This window comes from Andrographis paniculata, unplaced genomic scaffold (assembly GCF_009805555.1).
Source record: "Andrographis paniculata isolate CXL003 unplaced genomic scaffold, ASM980555v1 Contig62END, whole genome shotgun sequence".
In the NCBI taxonomy this organism is placed as follows: Eukaryota; Viridiplantae; Streptophyta; class Magnoliopsida; order Lamiales; family Acanthaceae; genus Andrographis; species Andrographis paniculata.
In genome coordinates, this window is record NW_026137598.1 from 7,584,761 (window position 1) to 7,609,121 (window position 24,361).

Genomic DNA, 24,361 nt, shown 5'->3' on the forward strand with positions numbered 1-24,361 from the left:
GTAACACCAAGACAAATAGATTATCCATCAAAATTGCATTGCACCAAGTTACAAAACACCATGAGTTTCAATCTCTATGGCTAAAATCTATCGATTGCTGGAAAGAACTCATCATACCGTCGTTTTTTTTTTACTCGAAATGCCTGAACATAAAAGAAGTTTGAGCCTATAGCAACAGCTCGGCAATCTGAACGGCGTTAAGAGCAGCACCTTTGCGAATTTGATCACCACAAACAAATATATCCAACCTATTCCATATGGTTTTGCACATCACTTAACAACGACGAAGTGTACAAAGGCAAAATTTAACCGATTAGAATGTTAAATGATTCTTACCCGTATTTCCCTTCCAGGGAAACATCTTGACGTATTCTCCCAACTGCAACGTCATCTTTATTAGAAACTTCCAACGGAGTTGGGAAGTGGTTGGCCGTGCGGTCATCAATGACTACCACACCCGGAGCCTTGCTGAGAATCTCCCTAGCAGTGTCCTAACATAAAGTAACATACAAGTAAAGCATATTTTCTATTTCCCCGATTTACTACAATCTCTCTTTCCCAGTACAAAATGGCATTTTTTACAATAATCTTGCATGTAAAAACAAGAAAATTGTTTTGAGTAAAAAGTGTACCTCATCCAAAGGTGTCTCGAATTGAAGGTTTACACTCTCAGCATGAGCGCGCATGACCGGCACCCTTATGCAAGTTGCAGTAACTTTAACGTTGTTATTACTCTGCATTTTTAACATTGGAGATGTTCGATAATGTAGGCTGCCAAAGTAAGATAATCTTTTTACGAATCAAAGAGAAGATTTACCCATATCTTTCTTGTCTCTTTAACTAGCTTCATCTCTTCTTCGTTGTATCCATTTGAAAGCACCGGTGCATTGTGCGAGAACAAGTTAAAGGCATACTACAATAGTGAAAAAAACCCAAATCGTTAACACACTAAAGGTTTGGAATTTGATAGAGATGAACAACAAACAGGAAGATGAGAGAGATTCAACAGACCTGCTGCTTAAAAATGTCACAAGTCGGCTCTTTACCTTCCAACACCTGTTAAATAACAAATCATTCAAATTCATCCATTACAGGGGGGTTCATTATTATACATGAAAAGTTAAATTAAGACCTCGCGAGTCTGCTGTTCAAGCTCCGCCATTGCTGCTGCACCGGCACCACTAGCCGCCTGGTATGTACTGACGACCATCCGTGTCACCTGTGGAACAAGATTAGCAGATATTCACAGAAGATAGTTCTAATTATACTCAGTTCAATCCCTTCCTTGCAGGCTTGCTCCATGATATTGTCATTGAACTTGCCCAATTTTCTTTAATTTCTCCATTCTTTGTGTTCTCTTCTTTATCAAGAACATATCTTTGCGAATTGCAACATAAGGATATGAAAAAAGGTATCCTTTTTTTTTTTACTACTGTGATTTCAAAGCTAATAAGCAATAGTTACCGAAATTAGAAATTCGTCTTAAATTTTGATTTTTGCAATAAAAATGGATAGATAGATACCTTAGCATGGCGATGCAGGGGAGTGGCAGCCATGAGGCAGATTATCGTGGAGCAATTTGGATTTGCAATTAGGGCTCCTTTACCGCTCTTGAGCTTGATTCCTTCCATGGCTTCTGGATTCACTTCCGGAATGACGAGCGGAATCCCCTCGTGCATTCTGAACGCCGAGCTGTTGTCCACCACAATCGTACCTTTGGCGACGGCGATAGGGCCGAGCTTCTTGCTTATGCTCCCGCCGGCGCTGAAGAGCGCAATGTCGACACCGTCGAAGCTGTTTTCCGTCAATTCTTCGATTATGTAATCCCGGCCTTCGTAAGTGAGCGTTTTTCCAGCGGAGCGTTTTGAGGCGAGAAGCTTCAGAGATCGGTAGGGGAAGTCGCGATCGGAGATTACGGAGAGGAATTCCTGGCCAACGGCGCCGGTGACTCCGACGACGGCGAGCGAGGGTCCGTCTTCCTTGAGTGACATGCGGACGGCGAAGGGGCGGCCATTATTGAGACGAGCTGAACGGGGAAGAGAGACGGCGAGGGCGTTCGCCGTCGGGAGGAAGGGAGTGTGGAGGCGTTGGTGGAGGGAGACCGTCGGCAGCTTCATTTTTGGCGGCGGCGGCGGCGGCCGGTATTCGATGGCGGCTTCTTAGTAGGGTTCAGAGCATAAAGTGGTAAAATGAGGAGAATATAGTTTGATTTTTTCACACACACATGGTAGTTAATAAACAATTCAAATTAAAATTTGATTTGGCTTTTAATTAATTAAGATGGAATTTAAACCTAGTGAGATTCAAGCCTGCTATTCACAATTAAACCCCTTCAATAATCGAAGCGACAAAAAAATATATACTTATATTTTATTTTTGATTATTCAATTAATTAATTTTAGGCCAGGTGTGGACCTCAAACCCAATCTGTGTACGGACCCTTAAATTTTACTCCATCCGTTCTTAAAAAAAATGTGTCTAATTGAGAGTTGGCAAGATATAAAGTAGAATATAAATGGCTAAAATGCCTTGTTTTTTTAAAATATTTAAATAGTACTTTAGAGTAATAATTAGGGATAGTATGAAAAAGTACGAATAATTTTGTTATAAGGTGAAAACTACAACTACTAAATAAGAAAACAAGACAATTGTTTTGAGACGAAAGAAAATGAAAAAACAAAACAAATCTTTTGGGACGAATGAAGTATTAATTTTTTATAATTTTTTTTGATAAAATGACTTCAATATGCTTAAAGAAATAAAATAGAGAAATCGTAGCCCAAACTTTTACATTAGAATTAAAATATACAAAAAGAATGGCGATGACTTCAATTTTATTGCATCCTCGGATTAAAGTGTGTTGGACGTACAGTTTGTGACCATATTGTTACGTATGATCACTTCTACCTTTTACATATATCCTTAAACAAGAAGAATTGCCACCCTTCCTTACCTTTATTTTCCTCTAACATTACGTACAGATAGAGAGATACAAATACACCAATATGTGTGTCTGTGTTTCCCAAGTTAGCCATCCATCAGATCAATCATTCCTCCTCCTCCGATGATGATGATGATGATGGTGGTGGTGGTGGTGTTAGCACCACGTCTTGCATTAGTGTTAGCTTAGCTCGTCCGCCGTATTCTTCCGGCAAAAATTCTTCCCCGACACTGCGAACAAACTCCTTTCTTTCTTCTTCGTTGGTCACAATCATTACCTAAAACAATGGCATTGTCCAACAACAATGGATCCGTAAAATTATGGGTTTTCGATGTAATAAAGATGAAACTCTACCTCTATTCGGTTATTGCACCATAGTCTTAATCGAAAACTAAAAACTCTTAGATGTATTATCAAAATGCATATCAATACCCAATACAACTGTACGAGTATCGTGATTCTGATACCATGTCAAAAAGAAATATGTAACTCAAACTTAAAATCAATCGGTGATAAATGGGATTGTCCTTGAACTTTAGTTACTATTGATTACCTTAAAATATATGTTCACCCAGCACGCCTTATAAATATGAACAAACATCATTTGGTGCTATTTATTTTTGAAAAATCCTTCCATCATATATATTTTTTCTTTCACAAAACATTAAAATAGTACCAACTTTTTTCAAAATTTCAAAATTTCAAATCTTTCAAAAAATCTCTATCTAATCGGAGCCCATACTTTTCAAATAATACAACACAATTTGTATTGTTTGCTATATTATTTGAAAAATATGTTGTCCGCCAACTTCTCCCATGCAGATTGGAGCAAATCAGTATTGGCTCAATTAGCACCATAACCTTCCTTTTTCATGTTACATCTATTTGGCCTCCTCAAGAGTAGAAATTTAGATGACATTATTTTTACCTTCTCCAATGTAGCTTTCTCAAGAAACCGCGAAATGAGTCTCCAAACACGCACAAAGAATCCGGGCATGTGCAACAGGTACAATTTATATAAACGTTCCGGGTAATATGCCTACACAAAGGAGAACAAGATCAGGACACCGAGAAATGTAATAGAAGGACATGACACACGGATATCGATCCATGACAAAAATCCCAGAATCGAGAGATTTACTTGCAAGAACTGGAAGCCGGTGATCAAGCCCCGAGCATCAATGTTACTATAGCAAATCTTGTCCAGATCAAGAATGCCAATCAACTTCTCATTTCCCAATTCTTTGTCTCTAACAGCACTGATCTCAAATAAGGAAGGAAGAATCTTTACTCATCTCACACACAAATAATCGAAAATTTGAAGAGTAAATGGATTCCAAGATCCATAAATCTTACAAATTATCTTATCATGATTGATATCAACGATGCAACAAAATAAAGTAAAAGGAAGCTCGCCCGTTTATGTAGAAACAGCCGGAACTTCGGGCAATAAAGAAAACATACCTTGCAATGGTCTTGTCCAGCAAATGCACGACGAATTCTGCACCACAACAAATATATCTTACTTCATCTATAGCTTTGATTTTTTAAAAAATCAAATTAAATCCTTTATTTTTTTATCATTTCCTAATTTTTGGAAACTATGTGACTTCTAAAACTTTTATCTAAACCAACTTCCTTATCAATAAAATTAAACCCCTCTTGTTAAAAAAATCAAAATAAAAAACAAATATGAGAACACAAAAGTAAATTTATCCCCCAAAGTAAGTAGGACAGGAGAGTTCACTAAAAATAACTATCTAACAACAAAAGTTGTCCACATGCTCTGTATCGGCAAGTTCTGATATTTCCAGACATAGCAAGAAATCTAATTAATAATCAATCTAATCCAATCTTTGCATATTTTAATGAAAAAGGAGTTGACCCACAAGTTACAATCACAGAAACTGCACAATAAATTAATTTAATAATGTTATTATTTATTAATAATTCAAGAACATACTTTTGAATTGAAGCTGATCCTTGGAAGGGAAATGCTTGGAGGCTTTGACGATGAGCAAAGGGTGTGGAATTCCTGTTCTTAGAGGGGGCTGTAAGAAGATTTTCCCTGCACTGAGTTCATCTGCAACTTCAGCGTCAGGGATGTAGCCAAGTGGCACAAAATCAGCCCTCCATTTCCGCCACTGCACAAACATCTTTACAGCCTTGTCCGAATCCATTGATCTTGCGATCAAGAATCTCATCAGAGTAAAATCTCCATATCCCTGCAGAAAAAAAGACCCAATTCCCAATTCCATTAAATGGCTCAAACCCATCTGCAAATTATCTTTTTCAGAGTGAGAAACATTTTACCTCTGTCGAAAAACCAAGCTTCTCAACTGAATCCCTCATCCGGGCTACTGCCAATTCTTGATTTCTGTCCATTTTCTGATCTGGGAAATGGTTCGATTTGGAACCCAAAATCATGGGAGATTCAAGAGAGAGAGAGAGAGAGAAGAGGAATGGAGGAGAGTGGTTGTAGTATACAATAGAATTGCATAGAATCTATTTTACTGTAACGACAAAGAGCAAGCAATTGGACATGAACATGTGGCGTAGGTTATTTTAAAAGCGGAAGAATTGGACCGGAACCCAACTCTGCCCGTCAGCCTGCTGCCCTTCTTGACGAACTCATTTTCCAGTGGAAAAAGGCAGTGCTTCTCCACCGTTGGATCGAGATATGAGATTGGATGGAGTCAACGATTTTCTGTGGACTCTACTCTTCCGATCCGAGCAGAGCCATGGCGGGTGGTACGACCGTGACCAGTCCCTATCTATTTATTAGTAGTAATTAATATTAGTACTCATGGATAATTACGACAACTAGCATAGCATCGGCACGTTCTTACAATAAATAGGCGGCTGTGCACTGCTGAAACCCTTGAGCGGATATAATGCTGACTTAGATTGACCGCTCGCGGCTATGGATTCGGAGAAAGTATTAATTTCTTTTTTAAATATTGTATTAAAATATTATTTAAAATTAAAATTAAAAATATAAAAAAAAAAAAAAAAAATCTCAATCAAAATCAAACAAATTCTTAATATTCTAAAGTTTTTTAGTTAAAATTAAAAATTATACTCTTCGTCTCAATATAATAATCTTATTTATCATTTTTATCTATCCCAAAAGAATAGTCTTATTTTCATAAATAATCATATCACCGTAAAACTGTTCACACTTTTTTATTTTTATTACAACAAAAAAGTTTTTTATCCATATTTTTTATTCACTACCAATATAATATTAATATTTCTTAAATATAGAGTTCAACTTAATTAAGATTATATTCATGGGATGGATAGAATATATTATTTCAATCTCAATCAAAATCAAACAAATTTTTAATATTCTAAAAAAAAATTAGCTAAAATAAAAATAATATATATTGATATTCTCAATTCAAGCAACTTATTGTTTATTTTGTGAACTATTTTGAATTTTTTTTATATAAAATATAAAAAATTGTATATATAATATAAAAATAATACTATTTTTGTCTAGCTCTAAGATTATATTTACTTTTTAGGTATTGATATTATAATATAAATTATTATATCAAAAACATAGTACAAAAGAAAAAAATACAAAAATATTTTTATTAATATATTATATTACTAATCACACAAAAAATAGATATATTTTTGTACGAACAGAGAGAATATATACGTATTATATATTAGTTTTTTTTTAAAAAAAAAATATAAAGAGGACAAACTATATATTTTCATATTTATAATAAGAGGTGCAATGCAATAAAAGCTTTTGTGCATTTGACATTTCAAATGTCATATCTACAAAAATACTTTGGGTTTTGTTTGCTTAAATAATATGAAAATATATTTTTTAAAATTAAGTACAGAGAATTGTATAAATAATAATATATTAATTTTTAAAAAAATATTTTTTTTTTCCAAAAAATACAAACTATGCATTTTAAAATTATCTAAAATAAAATTAAGATAGAACTGACTTTTTTTATTATTATTATTACTTATAGTATAAATACAACACATGAACAAAAAATATATTTTATAGTATCAACATCACACAATATAACTACAGTCAGCACACAATATTATTACAGATAATAAATTATATATGGTAATATAATGCAAATACAATATATGTTATAATCTCATACAACACACAACAGTTGATTTTAGCACGTGATATACTTGTATACAATTCACTTATTATTATTAAAAAATAACACATACCTTTATCATACATAATATATATTGTATATATATATTGTGTGTAATATTAATGTATGTTTTTTTGCATATATAAAATGTAAATCAACATATTCATTTTATTTCTCTCCGGGGTGGCTTGTTAGAATCCAATGCCCCGAGAACCTAAGGGTTCCTCTGCAGGCAGAAATCTTTCTCATTATCATAGTGGATCTTAAACATTCCAAAAATATATTTTGCTATTTAAGACATATTTTCTTATTAAACACAAAGAATATTAATAAAATATCTTATTATTTTATATAAAAATAAGGAGTATTCTTTAGGTGCAACCCTTATGATGTAAGACGTACTACAATCCTTACACGTTTACACCCCTAGACTAGATATCAAACCGACAAACTATAGCTCAATGCTTTCTTTGTCTCATTCAAAATACAGAAATCCTTGAAATAATATATATATATATATATAATTACAAGGAGTCCTTTACTTTTCCAATACAGTTGTCATCATGTAATTTATGATACCAAATTTTATTGAAATAATATGAAACAATATTTTCTTGATGGACAATGTTAAGCACCCATATTCATGGCCAAGACCTCCACCCTACAATAAATGACTCGGAGTGTTTTTTTTGTAGGTATGGACTGAGTTTAAATATTTGAATTTTTTATTAAAATTAATTTTTATATGATGTTCTAAAAGAGAAAAAAAATAACTTTTTCTCTTTTTTTTTTTTAGAAAATTTGGAATCAATTATTAGAAAATGACAAAAAAATACTACTCCCTCCCTCTCACATACTATATCGTTTCTGTCTGTCCGACCCACATCCCATGTCACTTTCTGAAAAATGATTACGCACTTTAATCTCATTTTAAACTTTTTAATTTTAATTAAACTAATTAGTTATCTTAATCTTAATTTATAATTATTTATATTATAGGATAATTATTTTCACTAATACATTCTTAATTATCTACTCCTAAAATACAGCAACAGACACGGTATGTAGGACGGAGACACGGTATGTGAGACGGAGGGAGTAATAAATAAAAAAACACCCTTAGAAGTCTAATTTTATTTTTTTTACATAGAAATCTGCAGCCACTACTTGAAAGTGCGCACTGGTTAAACCCTCGGCCGAACCTAATACCCTACAAATCAGACCCAACAAAAAAGTTACACTAGGCGAACCATGTGTGGCAAGTGACCTGAGACGTAGGGGGTTTTGAACCCATAACTTCACGATCACAAATCTAATTCCTACACCACCGGCCATCCAACAGAAATATGTTTTGTGTTCTAAGTCTACAGTGTGACTGAGGTGGCATTTACTAATCGTTTCCTCTGGGCACACAATGGCTTACTTTTACTTATGACCTAACTAAAAGGAATTTTGCCCAATCACAGGTTAGAGTAAAACTCAGTGATTGTCGTCTACCAACATAAAACATTCCACACAGGTGTCAAACAAGTCATCAACAATCCAAGACTAAATACGAAAAAATAGATATGCAAAATTATTGTGAATTCAAACAAGGGGAATGCTTGCTTGACTTATAAACAGGAAGTTAGTTACCTTGTTGGAAATAACAGTCATGGAATGGATGCCTGTGTTTGCATTTTCTGGCAGATCCATATTCACCACCTGCTTCGTTTTGTTACATCATTCTGGGGATACAATTTCGCCTTGCCTATGTTCCAATTTAACCTTTCTTGTTGTAGACAAGTACTGTTAGGTAATCTCGTCCCAAATCCATTGTGTATGTTGAAGAACACACCAGCAAATAACAGAAACTATGCAACAGTTTAGACTTGTATTCGATCCGACTTATGCATAACAGACTGAAGCAGGCACAAAAATCACGAACATAGTAGACAATCAAATTATCCACCCAGTTCAGCATCTACTAATAGGGTTCCAATCCAAGCATATCCATGAAGATGCATATTATTACATAAATCAATACACTCCCATACATAAACATAAACTCCATATTAAGACACACCAAGTCAATTAATTGCAAATAATTCCCCCACCAAATGCATATGTAATCTCCCTTCAACTTACAATTACAAGGCTGCAAACTTTGTGATGTGTTTACACTCTAGAAGAATACTATGAGTATCTCATCGTCCTCTCTTTTAATCTTCAATATGAATACCCTTTTTCACAGCCATACAAATAACTTCAACCAAAAACCTTTTTGCCAACAAAATTACTTAGATCCTTGAAGAGATCCTTGTAATCAAGTTCTCTTATCCATTTTGGGTGTTACTAAGTTTCCAGTCGGGACAAAAATTTGGCACATAAGGAAACCATAGTCCACAGAGGATTTTGCAAGGAAGTTTCCAGTGATTTCAACATCAAAGCTCCTAAGCAATGCTAATTTTAAGTACTGCTCATCTGGGCAGCATAAAATAGTAAGGCCAACTGATTGTTGAGCTACCTCACTTAACTGTTGTAGATACAGTAGGAACTTCTAAAACAGTAATATTTGTCGCTGAGAAATTGACTCGGGCATAAAGCTGAAATAGGAAAAGTCGAGAGAAGAATTCAGCACCTGTATATGACTGGCAACATTCTCTCTTGATAAATGGGAACATTCATCAGTTCAAGAATCCCCTTCGGCATAGCCTCTGGAAAGATCGAATTAAATTATCCATAAGCATGTTCAAAAGTCTTATAAATATATGAGTAATGTGAGAATAACTATACTGTTAATCCCAAGTTGATTTACAGAAGCTTGACTGACCAAACCACACAGGGGCTTCTTAGCCATGGCAAGGTCACATTTTCTAAATCTACATCATCTTCAACACTGGAGTCTCGGATGATCATGGTTCACCATGTTACCTATATGATCACTGTCTTCCATCTTGTTCCACTTATTTTTGAATGACATGCTGCCAAATGGTTTCCAATTGCTCGACCGTTATAGGCTTGATCAGGTAGTCACATGCGCCATTGTTAATTCCTTGCTTGACGATGTGTGACCTCCCATCAGCTGATATCACTGCATACGATGAATGCGATATTTTTAGCTTACGCAGAGCTATGTTAAGGATATAAGGATGCAACACTCACTGATGACCGGAAGGTCCATTTCCGATCTGACAAGCTCAAGAAGTTCGAAGCCATCCATATCAGGCATGTGGACATCAGTCAAGACTATGTCAAAGTAGCCCTTCTTTTCACGTAATAAGTTCAAAGCAACCGTAGCTTCAGAGCAGCTTGTGACTGCAATGTCACCCAAAGTTTGAAATTAACAAAGGGAAGTCACCAATTAATGAACGGGAAACAAAATGCTTCTGAGAAATGTCAAAAATTCAAAGAAACACCAACAATAATCCCAAAAATACCATACAAGATACTTTGTTCTATTTTCTACACATAAACCCTCACAGCAATTTCTGCCCTACTGTGCCAAGGATTTTGATACTCAATTGACACCAGTAAGAATCATCTTTGCAACAATCAAAAAGAATCATGAAGCAGGGCATTATTACAACGCAACAGCAACACAAGTTAAAATTAAACAGTTCAACAGCGAAATCAAACTCAAAGGAGTCCAGAATGACAAACTAACCCTCGTACTTGCACCTCCGAAGCATCTGCTCCAAAATACGCAGGCAGGTGATGTCATCATCGACCAACAAAACCCTCAGTTCCACCGGGAACTGCTCCAGCACGGCTGCCTCCCCGCCGCCGCTCGCGCACTCCTTCGAAGCCCCCATAACTCTATTTTCCCGCAGCCGAAAACCAGCAAGGGTCCTTCCGGCAGGAATCGAATAGTTCGAGCGAAATCGGCGGTTTTGAGCGAGAGATCGAAGCGGGCAACGAGCGGTAAATAAAGCGAAAGGAGCGGCGCACCGATTAGAGTGCGGTAGAATGAGTAAGGGCGCGAGGGATTGAATTGAATAGAATCGAAAATTTTGGGTTAATTTGCAAAATCGTGAAATCTGAATTTAAGAATCGAAAATTTTGGGTTAATTTGCAAAATCGTAAAATCTGAATTTAAGCTGCATGTAAATGCTCGAACTTTACACGATTGTTTGCGTATATTTCGGCTTTTCTATATCCTTTTTCTGAGGTCCTGGCCCTGGATCCCAAAATCAGCTCAATCCTCACCGTTCAAGTTGCAGCCCCCACCTATGAACGCTCTGGATTACTGTTTGGTACTATGAGTAAAATGTTTATAATCGAGTATTTTTGTTATTTATTTAATCCATGATTCACTACACTCGATGGATTTGTAATGCACCCGTACTGTTTTTAAATACATATATATATATATATATTTTTTTTTTAAATATAAAATTTTACGTTAGTAATATGTGGGGGGGTGGAAACTTAATTTCATATTGAAATATTTCAAGAAAATTTTAAATTGAGTGGGTAAATATTAGTGACTAATTTTCATTTAATATTTATTTATGAAAATACTACTTATTTTATTATATTATCTCTATTTGTTAATTTAAATTTTTTTTTTCTATAGATACAATTTTTAATGAATACAGTATTATATTGGTTAACTATGAGATAAAGTAAAAATATTTTATGAATGATAATATTAAATAAAATTCTGAATAGATTGAATATATAAATATTGACTGACATATATATAAAAAATTAAATTTTTAAATCTATATAAATAAAAAAAAATGTGTATATTTATTATAAATATAAATTGTACTTCCTTCGTTTCGAACTAAGTATTCATTTGCTTTTCGCACGTAGTTTTAGAAATATTAGTATTATATTAAGATATAGTAGGAATAAAGTAAAAATGACTAAAATAACCTTATTAGAATGTGTAATATAAAGGTAATCGCATTTATGTAATATATTGTAAGTTGTAAGGGTATTTATAATGTTACGTAAATAGTACAGTTACTAAAAAAATGAAATAAATACTTTGTTATGGGAGAGACAAATAAAAAAATAGATACTTTGTTATGAGACGGAAGAAGTATATTTTTTTAATAGGAAAAAAAAAAACATATATTTGGTGAACGATTGAATAACTAAACTACTTTGTGTGATGCTACGAAGGATAGTTGGGATTTTTAAGATGGTTGTGACAATTACAACTACTAAATTGTCATTTCAATACCTATTAATACTTGCCAAATTTTACATTATTTCATATGCTTTCGTTCCTTCGTTCTTTTTTTTTTTTTTTTTCAACTTTTTTAGTGAAGATATATATATATATATTTAATTTTCGTATCGGATCCACATAAGTTATTTTTTTGAGGAATAGAGTAATATTTTGTGTTATTTTATTAATTTTTTACAAATGAAGAAAATATATTTTCTACTTCCGATAAATTTAGTCTTATTTTTTTATAAAAATACAAATATGTTGGATTAAATTTGTCGAATGAAAAAAGTATATATCATATTAAAGTATGTATATATTATATATTTTTTAATAATATTTATGGAGAATTATATCATAAAATATATATATATATAATCGAACAAACTTATTGTTTTGTATTATATCATTTTGAGATAGAAAAGAAATAGTATATTTTTAGATGAAATTAAAATTGTCATGAAAAATTGAAGAAGAAGAAAAAAAATAAAAAACAACTCCCATTCAAGTTGATGCATTTTTTTGCATATCTCGAAATTACTATTAAAACTATTTATATTTATCTCACAATTATTTGAATTAAATATTAAAATAATAATTACTTAGATATTTTTGCAAAATTTTTTTTATATATTTAAGATAAAATTCAAATATAAAATAAAATATTTGGTGAGAAAAAAAAAATACAATAAATATCTTTCGAACCGATAATGCAGGCCATGGGAAATGAAAAGATATATTACAAGATGGGTTCTTTTTTATTTTTATTTGGATTTTATATAATTTATATTAATAATAATTTTAATATGATAATTTATTAAAAAAAATTAAAATATTAATTTACTTGACAGAGAAATGAAAAATGAAATAAATAAAACACAGCCATAGTTTGTTGACAACGTATAACATAAAAAAAAATACAAATAAAATAATTGAATACATAGAGGAATATCTCACAAACATTAATAAAAATATAGAAAACAAATCTTTTAAAAAAGGTGGAGAAATATCTTGCCGGAAAAAAAAATATCTAAAGCAAGTGCTAGACTGTAGTACCATAAAAGAAGAGGGTGACGTGGCAGATCCACTGTGGCATATTCTTCTCATCAGATATTTTCCTTTCAGAAATATCGCTCTTTTCTTCCTAAATTGCCCCTCTTTCTTCACTATAATTACCCCCACGCCATTTTTCGCCATAGTGTATTATTCTTATTAGTATTTTATATATTTATTTTCTCAATTATCCTAATTGCAATTAAAACTAAAAATTTCATAAGTATACTACTCTAGATTGATTTATTGCAACTCTTAATATTTAGGTAAAAACAGTAATTAATAGATTTAATTTTGTACGTGATATAATTAAAGTAATCTTGGATTTAATTCATTTTTAATTTTGCTAATGGATTATATTGGATATAAATTAGACAACCAACCAACCACCCACCCCACCCAATCCTATGTTTCCCCACTTCAATAAATATCTTTTAGTTTGGGCATGGGCCCACAATAGGTTATATTATTATATATTTAATTAAGATTGGACGGCTCAAGTGACGAATAATGGACAACTTTGATTATGCTTATTTAATAAATAAAATATTATCTTGTAATTAGAATCAAAATTGGTTGACCAGATATGATAATATGAACTAATTGCTACAGCAAAGCGTGATATTTTTATTTTAGAAGAAAATGTATAATAGTATTATTGCTATGTGACAAGCCCTAAGGGTATTTTCGTAATTAAGCGTTGGGCACCGTCTTATTTGGTAACCCACATGGAGGATATCTTCGTCACACTTTAAACACCAAACTGTATTGTGTGAGAGATATATATGTGTGAGAGAAGGATTTGTAGAGAGAGGAAAGACAGGGGAGAGAGATGGGGATGGAAGAGATCGAAGGAGAGGAGGAATATCTGTTTCGGAAGAGGCTGAAGTGCGGCGGTGAAGTGGACGATATGGAGGAGGACGGCGAAACGGAAGTGCCTACGCTGGCGCCTGACCGGTTGTTCTACTCGCCAGCGGCTGTGCCGACGGCGATCGTCGTTTCCGATGCGATGGAGCCGGATTTTCCGGTGATATATGTCAACACCGTGTTTGAATACTCTACTGGATTTCGCGCGGACGAAGTCCTCGGTCGGAACTGGTAAATTGATTTCCCTTTTTTACACTGCTGCTTTATGATTTTTGCAAACATGTTTCCGGAGTCGTCGTTTTTGGACTTCGTTTGGTCGCGGGGATATTTTGCGGATTTATGCATATAGTTAAAGGCGGCGTGGGTGGTAATGGTTAGCTAAATTTGAAAGTGGTTGAACACCGTTATTGATATTATTCTTCTTCAGTAAAAATTGAAACCGTAGCTTCCTCGTCTTTGCTTTTGTTTTAATTTTCGTTTTATTATCCTTACGGAATAAGCAAGTAGAGCTGCTTGCGATTGGAACGTTTAGTAGTTCAACGTCTTGTTTTGCTGTAATGGTTACACCATTTAGTTGATATCATTGTTAAAAATTGAAATGACATGCTGCTATGTTGTAGGACTCGCAATTGGTTTTAAATCTTCATTAGGATTTGGATATTTTACATAATTCTAAGAAATTTCTTATATTTCAAAAATCCAAAGAATCTACAATGACATGTGTGCATTGAATTATTCATCAGTCGGTTCCTGCAATTCAGAGATCCACGAGCGAAGAGACGGCATCCATTGGTAGATCCCGTAGTTGTTTCTGAGATCAGAAGATGTCTTGAGGAAGGCATTCAGTTTCAAGGGGAGCTTCTCAATTTCAGGAAAGATGGAACGCCATTAGTGAACCGACTAAGGCTCACACCGCTGCACGGTGATGATGGAATGGTCACACATGTTATAGGTATCCAAATATTCTCCGAAGCAAAACTAGACCTAAATAACGTGTCCTATCCAGTTTTCAAAGAAACTTGTCGCCCCCAAAGTGACAAGTCGGTTGAATTCTATGCGGTGAGCAGGCACTTAACACAAACTCAATTCCAACAAGTATGTGGACTTCTTCAGCTGTCTGATGAAGTCATTGCTCAAAACATTCTATCCCGGTTAGCTCCACGGGATGTTGCATCCGTCGGGTCCGTCTGCAGAAGGATCCGCCAATTGACGAAGAACGAGCATGTGAGGAAAATGGTGTGTCAAAATGCTTGGGGTCGAGATGTAACTGGCGCCCTGGAGTTGATGACTAAGAAGTTGGGATGGGGACGTCTGGCTCGGGAACTCACCACTTTAGAAGCAATCTGTTGGAAGAAACTGACAGTCGGAGGCGCAGTGGAGCCTTCGAGGTGCAACTTCAGTGCCTGCGCTGCTGGGAACCGTCTGGTCCTGTTTGGAGGAGAAGGGGTCAATATGCAGCCGATGGACGACACATTTGTACTCAACCTCGATGCAGCGAATCCAGAGTGGCGTCGAGTCAGCGTTGGATCTTCACCCCCCGGCCGGTGGGGCCACACATTGTCGTGCTTGAACGGTTCTTGGTTAGTTGTCTTTGGCGGGTGCGGCAGGCAAGGGTTGTTGAACGATGTCTTTGTCCTCGACTTGGATGCCAAGCAGCCGACGTGGAAAGAAGTCTCGGGTGGTGCTCCCCCACTGCCTCGATCGTGGCACAGTTCTTGTACCCTCGAGGGATCGAAGCTGGTTGTCTCGGGCGGATGCACCGACGCAGGGGTGCTCCTCAGCGACATGTATTTACTCGATCTGAACATGGAGAATCCCATGTGGAAAGAGATTCCAACGTCGTGGACTCCTCCGTCCCGACTGGGCCACTCCCTCTCTGTATATGGCCGGACAAAGATACTCATGTTTGGCGGGCTCGCTAAAACCGGGCACCTGCAGCTGCGGTCAGGGGAGGCTTACACTATTGATCTTGAAAACGAGCAGCCGCAATGGAGGCAGCTCGAGTGTGGAGCCTTGACCGGGATGGGCGGTCAGAATGCGGTGGTTCCGCCACCGAGACTCGACCATGTAGCTGTGACAATGCCGTGCGGGAGGATCATAGTCTTTGGCGGGTCGATAGCCGGGCTGCACTCCCCTTCGCAGCTGTTTCTTTTGGACCCTGGCGAAGAGAAGCCGTCGTGGAGGACACTGAATGTCCCGGGGCAGCCGCCGAAGTTCGCTTGGGGGCATAGCACGTGCATTGTGGGAGGAACACGTGTGTTGGTTCTGGGAGGACATACAGGAGAAGAATGGGTTCTGAATGAATTGCATGAACTGTGTTTGGCAAGTAGGCAGGATTCCGATCCATGACCGGACCGGGATGGAGGTGTGTCTGTCTTTGAGCGCCTTTTATTTTTGTTGTTCTGTACGGTACGGGTAAGTAGGATGGATATCTGTATATGTATGTGATGTATTTACGTGTGGCGGGTTGTGACCCTTAGTTTTGTAGGCATGTTATTAGCCTTTTCTTTCGTGTCGCATTTATTACATTTTGTTGTGTATGTTGTTATGTATGGATTTGTAATGCTAACTTGGGGATTTGGAATTATTGCTTGCTGTGTAATTAATACCAGATGCATTCTTTTTATGTGCATGGCTGTTTCTTGAGAGCCAGCAACAAGAATGATAAGCTTTGACAGAATCTTATCTACATATGGTATTATATTGGGATAGGTTATATAGCATGTTGAATTGCCCGGTCTAACACAAAATAAATACAAGCAGAAAATATATTATTTCAATTAATACAGCTTATGCAATATTAGTTGAAATTATGTATTCACAATTCTGTATATAGAATGTGCTATATAAACGTATTTTGTGTGTTCTGATAAGATTCAAACCCACCCCATGAATATGTAGTGAATATGGTCAACCTACCTATGCTACGGTTAAAGGAAATCAAATTTTTAAGCGAATGAAAGAATGTATATATGTATATAGAGCTGCTACAGGCTGCTGAGAGCTCACTCAAGGAATTAATTACGAGAGATGTGTACCATGAATAAGGAGTTTGTCAAGAATGTGCTGTTCAATACTTCAATCCGACTGAGTCAATCTCGTCGCGCGCTGACTTGTATAGTTGGAGCCTCTTGGCGAGCGCATCCCTCTTCGCCATTAGTCCTGGATCTTCATCCAGCATTTTGCCAAGTTGTTCCCTCTGCAAATTGAGTTTACATGTGCCGGTATTACTAATTCATGACAATTATTTAGCTAACAGAAATTGAATAATGTAAGATTGGTGTTTCTTGCTGGTTTATATATAACAACATGGTAGAGACAAAAATGGTTACCTCCCTCCTTCCCAATTCAGCATAGAAATGATTCAAGAGTGCTCGCTTGGCCTCTCGAACTTGGCAGTGAACTACAGCCTTTGGGATAGTGTTCTTCATTGTGTCGGAGACCATATGAACGTATGCAGATACATTTGATCCTGTTATCATCCACTATATGAATTGGAGCCGATGTATATTGATATTGAATTTTCTTAAGAAAATTGCTGAGATTAAGCCAGTCAGTGTTGCTAACCGATTCTCCTTAGGTGGAGATCCGTGTAGCGATCTGCATTTGGGCGGTCTGCACTTTCCTTGCTGGATTCTTTTGGAGTTTTCTCTGGCTCTGCATTGAGTTTCCTGAAGAACTCTACAGTTAGGTAAGAGGATTCCATTTCCACCAGGCGGGAGACTGTTCTGCGGCTTTCATCGCGAAATCTCTCCAATGCATCATTTGCTGCTGTAGCAATCTCAGACTGGAGTGCAGGGAAGCGTTTCAATTCCTACAAAGCCATATGCATATGATGTAAGAAGATAGCAACTTGTTTGTTACTCAAAATTGAGACTTTGACATTAGACACGAAATCAAAATTCTTGTGAGCAACGATGATTTGTATAAAATTCAGGATGTAATGTCAGTTGTTGACTTTGTTACCTCAGTTTCTGAAATGGATTTTCTCACAAGTTCTTTGAGAATGAAGTGTACCTACAAAGAAGATGACAATTAAACTTGAAATATGAACATGGAAAAAGGAAATCAAGATACTAGCTTAAGCTTTGCCCATTATGTGTATTCTCTGATTCTCTCTATCCATTTCAACTGCAAACCTGAGTTATGTTCCCATGTAACTATTGCAATTTACAAAACAAGATCCGTGCGTCGAAAAACTATTGCAGAATTAAGTTCAACGCACATCTTTACAGCACATCATGCACACAAAAACCCGTTGTCCAGAATAACTGTAATAGAAATATAACAGTTGGTCTTACTAGTTAATTTCTTGGAAGGAAACTGGTTTTGATACAATTTGGTTAATATGGGCATGAAATGGCAAGAGGATTTCATTTGCAATTTTTAGAGAGAGTTATGCTTCAAAAGTTGCTTGTTTTGATCAAGTAAGTTTCTTTTTAATAGTATATATTGGTCAGTCTCAGATGTATTATAAAAATTTTAACCAAGGGTGCTAATGAGGTTACCGCATCAACTGAAGCATCGGCAGGGCCCTTGAAATAGCCGAGTGATCCATCTATTAGTCTTCTGTATCCTTGTTCAGGAGCAATCAAGTGAGGCTGATACCCATCTGCTTCTGAGATAACCTTTTTAACATTACTCTGAGAGAGATGACGATCAAAAGGAAGCTTCCTGAGGGCAGCTGGTAGTTGATGATCAAAGACACCGTAAATTCTATCTCCACCTGGCCTCCTGCAAGATTAACTGATCGGTTTATAGCATATCTCTACAGGGGATTATAGCTATGTCACATCAAAGAAAGGGTTCCAGTGAAAAGCCCATCACATTAGTCTATCAGAATCGATAATCCAAGCATTGACTGGGCTGGAGTAAAAGAGGCAGAATGATCATCATCCTATCAATTTTCACAACCTATTTACAGCTTAGTTTTCTCTCTGAACTTTTGGAAGATCAAGTTTCAACACAGTGAACTTACAAGCATATGAGAAACATAGTCTAGAGAGAACAAATTGGTATTACCCTCCATCCAGATGTTCCTTAAAGATACGATCAAATGCACGACACATTTCCAAGATCGTTAACAGTTGTGCCTGTATATAGTTAAATAACTCAGTTTGCAAATGATCAAATTTACTAACTCTTGTAGACTAATATAACTTGTGTCCAGTTAATGTAATTACCCCTCCATCTTCACCAATAGGCCGGCCAATACGGTCCAACTCTGCATTTAATTCATCAATTGCCTTGTTTATGAAGGCAATAATGCTGGGAATGCGCTGCCTAATAACCCTCTCCAAATGCTAGTGCATGCCGAAGAAAGACAGTCATAAACCCCTTGATTAGAATAGATCAGATTAAAGAAATGACTTTGAAGGAAATTTACTGGAGTATAATCTTGGGTTCATATACCTCAGACAAAAGTTTGGCAAGATACTCTGCACCCATTTTATGAGCTAGATGCCCATACTCGGGGCTTGTTTCAAAGTATTCCCGCTCCTTCTGGCGAGCAGCAAGCATGTCGACATTCTTGTTGATGTCAGCTTGTGAACGGTTCACTATTCCTACCCATGGATATACAAGCCTGTATGATCTACCTTCGAGTACCTTATCAGAGCATGGCATAGAAGTTAATCAGTTCTAGCAAGATGGCATATTGCATAGTTATTTCAACACCTTGTGTTTAACTGCATCCCTAAAAGTGATGAAAAGAATGCATACATCAAGTGCATTGGTTCCTTTATCCATCAGATCTAGTTTCGTCAACACTCCAAAAGTTCGTTCACCTAAATTTCAGAAAGGAGCAAGAGAAAATCAAATATAATTTTAGTTTTCTCCACTTGATTGAATCTTAAGGATCATAATAACAGATACACAGACACACATAAAACTAAAAATTCAGAGAAGAAACCAGTCACAACTAAGCAGAGTACCTGTGGGATCAACTTCTCTGGCCAATTTTATTGCATCCGAAGTTGCTATATCTTGATTGGCAGGAGAGATAGCCAAAATAATGCAATTTGGCTGCAATGCAACATTCAGAGTAGGTGGGGAAGAGGCAAAGTAAAAGATCATTTTGGACTCTTAACTGATTGCACAGATGATGGAACAGATGGTAGAAATTTCTTTAAAAACTTGCTGTACGAGTCCTACACATTCTAATCATGTCACTGATAAGAACAACAACATTTTTTCTTCAAATATGTTCCCCTGCAATTATACAAAGGCCGACTACAATATATAGGAACTTTCAAGTAGGAATGACCTCAAGTAAAATCTCAGAGTCTGAGAATTCTTGTCTGATCTTTAAAGGAATCTCTGTGTTCTCTCATCACTTGAGAATATCCCCTCTTAATAGAAAACAGATAAACATATGGTACTGTTTAAAGTGCAACAAAATTTGGCACTTTCAACAGCCTGCAGTCTACGGTAAATCTTCATTTCATTAAAAGTTATAACAAACATATGGCCCTTTGGCATATTATCCCAGCAACCAAAAAAGGAAAGAAAGAAAATAACTACATGCACTAGAATTTGATTACAGTTCTCACAGTTTTCCATTGAAAAAAAAAATGTTTAGTCATATCAAGAATGTCCAAGCAAACCTGAAGACAAGCTCCAACATATTTTATGTTAAAATAAAGCAACGCTTTCTACCTTTTCAACATAAGACCGGACCATCATTTCAATATCATGCACAATGCTCTCTGGTTGTCCCTCTGGAGCATTACAAATACATAAGCATATGATCAGTCAATCAGGAGACAAACAAGAAAAAATTACAGAAACTATTATTTTGTCCACTTTTCATGTCTTTGTGTGGGTAAGAGTTTAGCACTTACCTACAGCTACTTTCGTCAACCCAGGAAGATCAATGAGTGTTAAGTCTACAACTGAAATAAATCAAGCAACTAGAAAGTCAATCAAAAGGTTGGTACAAGGAGGTGTCCACGTGAGGCAACAAAAAAGGTAATCATATATCTAAATAACTGAGCAATATCATGATTCAAGAACGTGGTTGGATATGAAAGAGTGCACAAAGAATTCCACATCAAAAAATAAATATTGGAAGTAAAACTATTTCTAATCACTAATCAGTGATCCTGCAAAACTTGAGTACCAACTAGAAGGCCGAACACAATTAGAACAAAGAACTGAATCAATATTTGTCAAACTAATGGCTCTCTTAAACTAAGCCAAAATGAGATCTACAACTCATCAACATAAATGTTTTACACATTTTCTTTGTAACTGAATAAATATTTGTCAACAGGGAACTGAATCAATATTTGTCAAACTCATGGCTCTCTTAAACTAAGACAAAACTGAGATCTACAACTCACAAACTTAAATGCATTACACATTTTCTTTGCAACTATTAATAATACTTCAGACAGTGGCATTCACCAGAATATATTTTTCTTTAATCAAGTGCATAAGTAATGCAATGAAATTACCATTTGCTGTTAAAAGAATATGCTAAGAGCAAAATGACATCTGCAATACTTATGACTACATATCCATTGGCTTTCCAAAATAAGTTTTATGAAATTCATAGTTATGTTTTGTTGGTCACCATATAAATATATAACATAACAATAATAATGCTTATCACTACAAAAGAGACAACTTATCGTAGGATTGAAAAGAAAACTAGCCACAAACCATTTGGAGAATAAATGCTTAAGTGGATCGGAACATTAGATATTTGTTTAGTCTTCCCTGTTATGCGATCTGTCTCATCGGCTATTTCTTGTTGTACAGAAGCTGCAAATTTAAAAAAAAATAATAATAATGATAAGTGCCTATGAATTGTGTGTGCAAAGTAGAAAGACTTGAATATGCATGCAGTCTAAAATATCATAAAATATTCAGAGTATAATTTGAACACAGTTGGGGGGAAAATAACTATAAAGAACAAGAACATTCTCAGGTTCAGCTAGTTCTACCTTAGAGTTCTTTCAATATAACAGAAAGTAAGTATAGAAGAAAGTTTGCCCTACAATGAGAGTTGTAAAGTGAGAAGAAAATATGATCAATTAGGACCTGTAACTAAACAAGTATCAAAAGGAACCTCCTTCACTGACATTTAAGAACAAAACTGTTTAAACTTTAAAGTTTAAAGAGATTATAGAACTAGACAAACCCCTGCACCACTTGCCTCAAAAACCTTCACTAAATGACTGATTAATACATAAGTTATAGATATCTCACCCCATTTACTGCCAAATTAATGAAATAGCATTTTGATGGAATTTAAGGTCTTCTATGAGAAATGTGAAGTTCAATTTTTTTATAATGAACAATATCAACTCAATCAGTTAGAAAAATTACCACTTTATTAAAAATGATATAGACATTGAATGATCCATCTCAATTATGTTTCAGCTCCTTAGATGTTACTTTGATGGGGAAGTTTTAGAAATCCAACTTAGTGGTCAATATATCATCCAACACCAAATCAATGTGAAGTATAAAACTTTATTTAGATTTGATCATTTCTGCTATGAACTGCTTCATCACTTCCCCACTTTCCACCGTTCAAAAAACTTAAAGTTAAAATAAGCCAATATACAGCGCCTTCAGCAGCTTCCTAAAGTTAATTTGCTTGGCTATATAAATATTTTGATATTTGTAAGTAACATTTGCTTTATGAGAAATCCCTCCCTTTGGCTCAGTTCTTTACACATTTCATGAGGAAAGTGATGGAGAATATAATTGTTGTCCTCTGACACATTGTAATTCAGTGGCTAAATACAATCTTAACGTACCAAAGTCTGTGAATCTCTTCTTCGGTGCATGCAGAAATTCTGCGTACTCTGTGCCTCCATCTATTTTATGGAGTTGCAACACCAATGGCCGTCGTGTCACAATCCCTAAAAGGCAAAAAATGTCAAAAAAAATTCATTGCAGTCCTTCGTGAACACTATATGAGCACATGCTTGATAAACATATATTTCTCAATACTAACAGCTGAATGTAGGTTCAAAAAAGGACTCATTAGTTCGTGAACATATCATAAAAGATGATGCAGCCTATACAGCAATTTCAAAATTGCTTCCTTAATCTTCTACTCAAAATACACTTCGCCTATCAATAATCATTCAACAATACAACTCAACAACAGCAATTACTGCATGCGAGTCTAGGAAGTGCTGCTTACAGAAATGAAATTAATCATAAGTATGATTACAGGAAACAAAATCAAACAATAGCCAAATAATATAAAAAGACAATAAATGAAGACAACCTTACCGGATCCACGAGGCAGAAAATCTCTCCCAACTACGCTCTCCAGCACAGATGATTTGCCGGAACTCTACGAAAATTTTGCACGTTCAAATTATTTCCCAAAGCAAATTAGACGTATGCAAACGAGTAAAAATACATTAAAAATAATCGGAAATGCAGAATACCTGACCACCGACGACGGCGACGCTGGGAAGAGCTTCCCAGAGGGATCCTTGGCCGCCATGGTCGCCTAACACAGTGCACGCCCTCTGGATTCTATTCACCAAACCGATCAAGCTCTGCATTGTCGCCATTTCGTGCAAAAAAAATATAAAAAATAAAACAAAATTGGATTGAAGGTCAGCAATAGAGAAACGAATGCGAGGAAGAACGACGAGGGATTTGGAATTGGTGGCGACGTGTCAATCAGTCGCATTGAAACGAACTTCCCTTCCACAATTTGTCGCTTAGCATGAAAGCTATAAACCAATTCAAGCTTATCAATTATACATATGTTAATATTTTTGATAAATTTAATTTAATTTAATATAATAATACACGAGTATTATAATAATTTTAAAAGATATATAAATTAATCAATAAAAGGAGCCTGTTTCTTGCACCATTTGTGAGTTTCTTATGCTTGAATAACTAGAATGTTGAAATAAAAGGAAATTCAAAATTATTTGCTATGATTTGTTGTATGACATATTCACATAAAGAGCTAAATTTGAATTTTTATTTTCTTATTATCATCCTATAACATTTCCAATAAAAAATAAAACACCATTTTGTCACAATTAGATTTTTGTGGAGCTATCCTCCTCCACAGGCGCCGCCGCCATCACCTGTAGCACCACCCAGACTGGTGGTTGCACCATCTTGTCCCGGCTGCTGGTGGTGGTGGTCGATGGTGGCCTTGTTCTTCTTCTTTATTTGCACGAATTCGAGTGACAC

The 24,361-nt window shown here is 35.6% G+C and overlaps 5 protein-coding genes across 7 annotated transcripts; 1 reads left to right on the top strand and 4 right to left on the bottom strand.

Annotated features, from left to right (window-relative positions):
* Position 1: 1 nt before the first annotated feature.
* Positions 2-2,211, bottom strand: LOC127261424 (uncharacterized). Its single transcript, XM_051289786.1, has 7 exons — positions 1,524-2,211; positions 1,133-1,219; positions 1,012-1,056; positions 818-913; positions 633-734; positions 337-491; positions 2-248 (listed from the first exon to the last, which is right to left on the bottom strand). The coding sequence occupies exons 1-7, from the start codon at positions 2,115-2,117 to the stop codon at positions 167-169; spliced, it is 1,161 nt and encodes a 386-aa protein (XP_051145743.1). The 5' UTR covers positions 2,118-2,211; the 3' UTR covers positions 2-166.
* A 606-nt stretch (positions 2,212-2,817) lies between these two features.
* On the bottom strand, positions 2,818-5,532 carry LOC127260925 (CRAL-TRIO domain-containing protein YKL091C-like). The gene is made up of 6 exons (XM_051288988.1): positions 5,255-5,532; positions 4,905-5,166; positions 4,406-4,442; positions 4,083-4,200; positions 3,870-3,980; positions 2,818-3,218 (listed from the first exon to the last, which is right to left on the bottom strand). Exons 1-6 carry the CDS (start codon positions 5,366-5,368, stop codon positions 3,048-3,050), a joined length of 813 nt encoding a protein of 270 aa, XP_051144945.1. The 5' UTR covers positions 5,369-5,532; the 3' UTR covers positions 2,818-3,047.
* A 3,392-nt stretch (positions 5,533-8,924) lies between these two features.
* On the bottom strand, positions 8,925-11,041 carry LOC127260926 (two-component response regulator ORR24-like). 3 transcript variants are annotated; one of them, XR_007840828.1, is made up of 5 exons: positions 10,736-11,041; positions 10,234-10,386; positions 9,902-10,162; positions 9,710-9,785; positions 8,925-8,942 (listed from the first exon to the last, which is right to left on the bottom strand). XR_007840828.1 is itself a non-coding variant. In XM_051288989.1 (3 exons), the coding sequence occupies exons 1-3, from the start codon at positions 10,881-10,883 to the stop codon at positions 10,035-10,037; spliced, it is 429 nt and encodes a 142-aa protein (XP_051144946.1). In that variant the 5' UTR covers positions 10,884-11,041; the 3' UTR covers positions 9,792-10,034. The 3 variants fall into 3 exon arrangements, 1 of the variants encoding a protein (XP_051144946.1); XR_007840827.1 differs by lacking the exon at positions 8,925-8,942 and having other exon boundaries at positions 9,060-9,785; XM_051288989.1 differs by lacking the exons at positions 8,925-8,942; positions 9,710-9,785 and having other exon boundaries at positions 9,792-10,162.
* Positions 11,042-14,069: 3,028 nt separating this feature from the next.
* LOC127260944 (adagio protein 3) lies at positions 14,070-16,760 on the top strand. Its single transcript, XM_051289020.1, has 2 exons — positions 14,070-14,404; positions 14,917-16,760. Exons 1-2 carry the CDS (start codon positions 14,139-14,141, stop codon positions 16,520-16,522), a joined length of 1,872 nt encoding a protein of 623 aa, XP_051144977.1. The 5' UTR covers positions 14,070-14,138; the 3' UTR covers positions 16,523-16,760.
* LOC127260945 (phragmoplastin DRP1C) lies at positions 16,632-23,817 on the bottom strand. The gene is made up of 16 exons (XM_051289021.1): positions 23,590-23,817; positions 23,429-23,492; positions 22,945-23,049; positions 21,839-21,940; positions 21,016-21,066; positions 20,831-20,892; positions 20,107-20,197; positions 19,895-19,959; positions 19,586-19,780; positions 19,357-19,476; positions 19,196-19,266; positions 18,682-18,907; positions 18,140-18,190; positions 17,741-17,987; positions 17,506-17,645; positions 16,632-17,372 (listed from the first exon to the last, which is right to left on the bottom strand). The coding sequence occupies exons 1-16, from the start codon at positions 23,716-23,718 to the stop codon at positions 17,244-17,246; spliced, it is 1,848 nt and encodes a 615-aa protein (XP_051144978.1). The 5' UTR covers positions 23,719-23,817; the 3' UTR covers positions 16,632-17,243.
* Between the last annotated feature and the right edge of the window lie 544 nt (positions 23,818-24,361).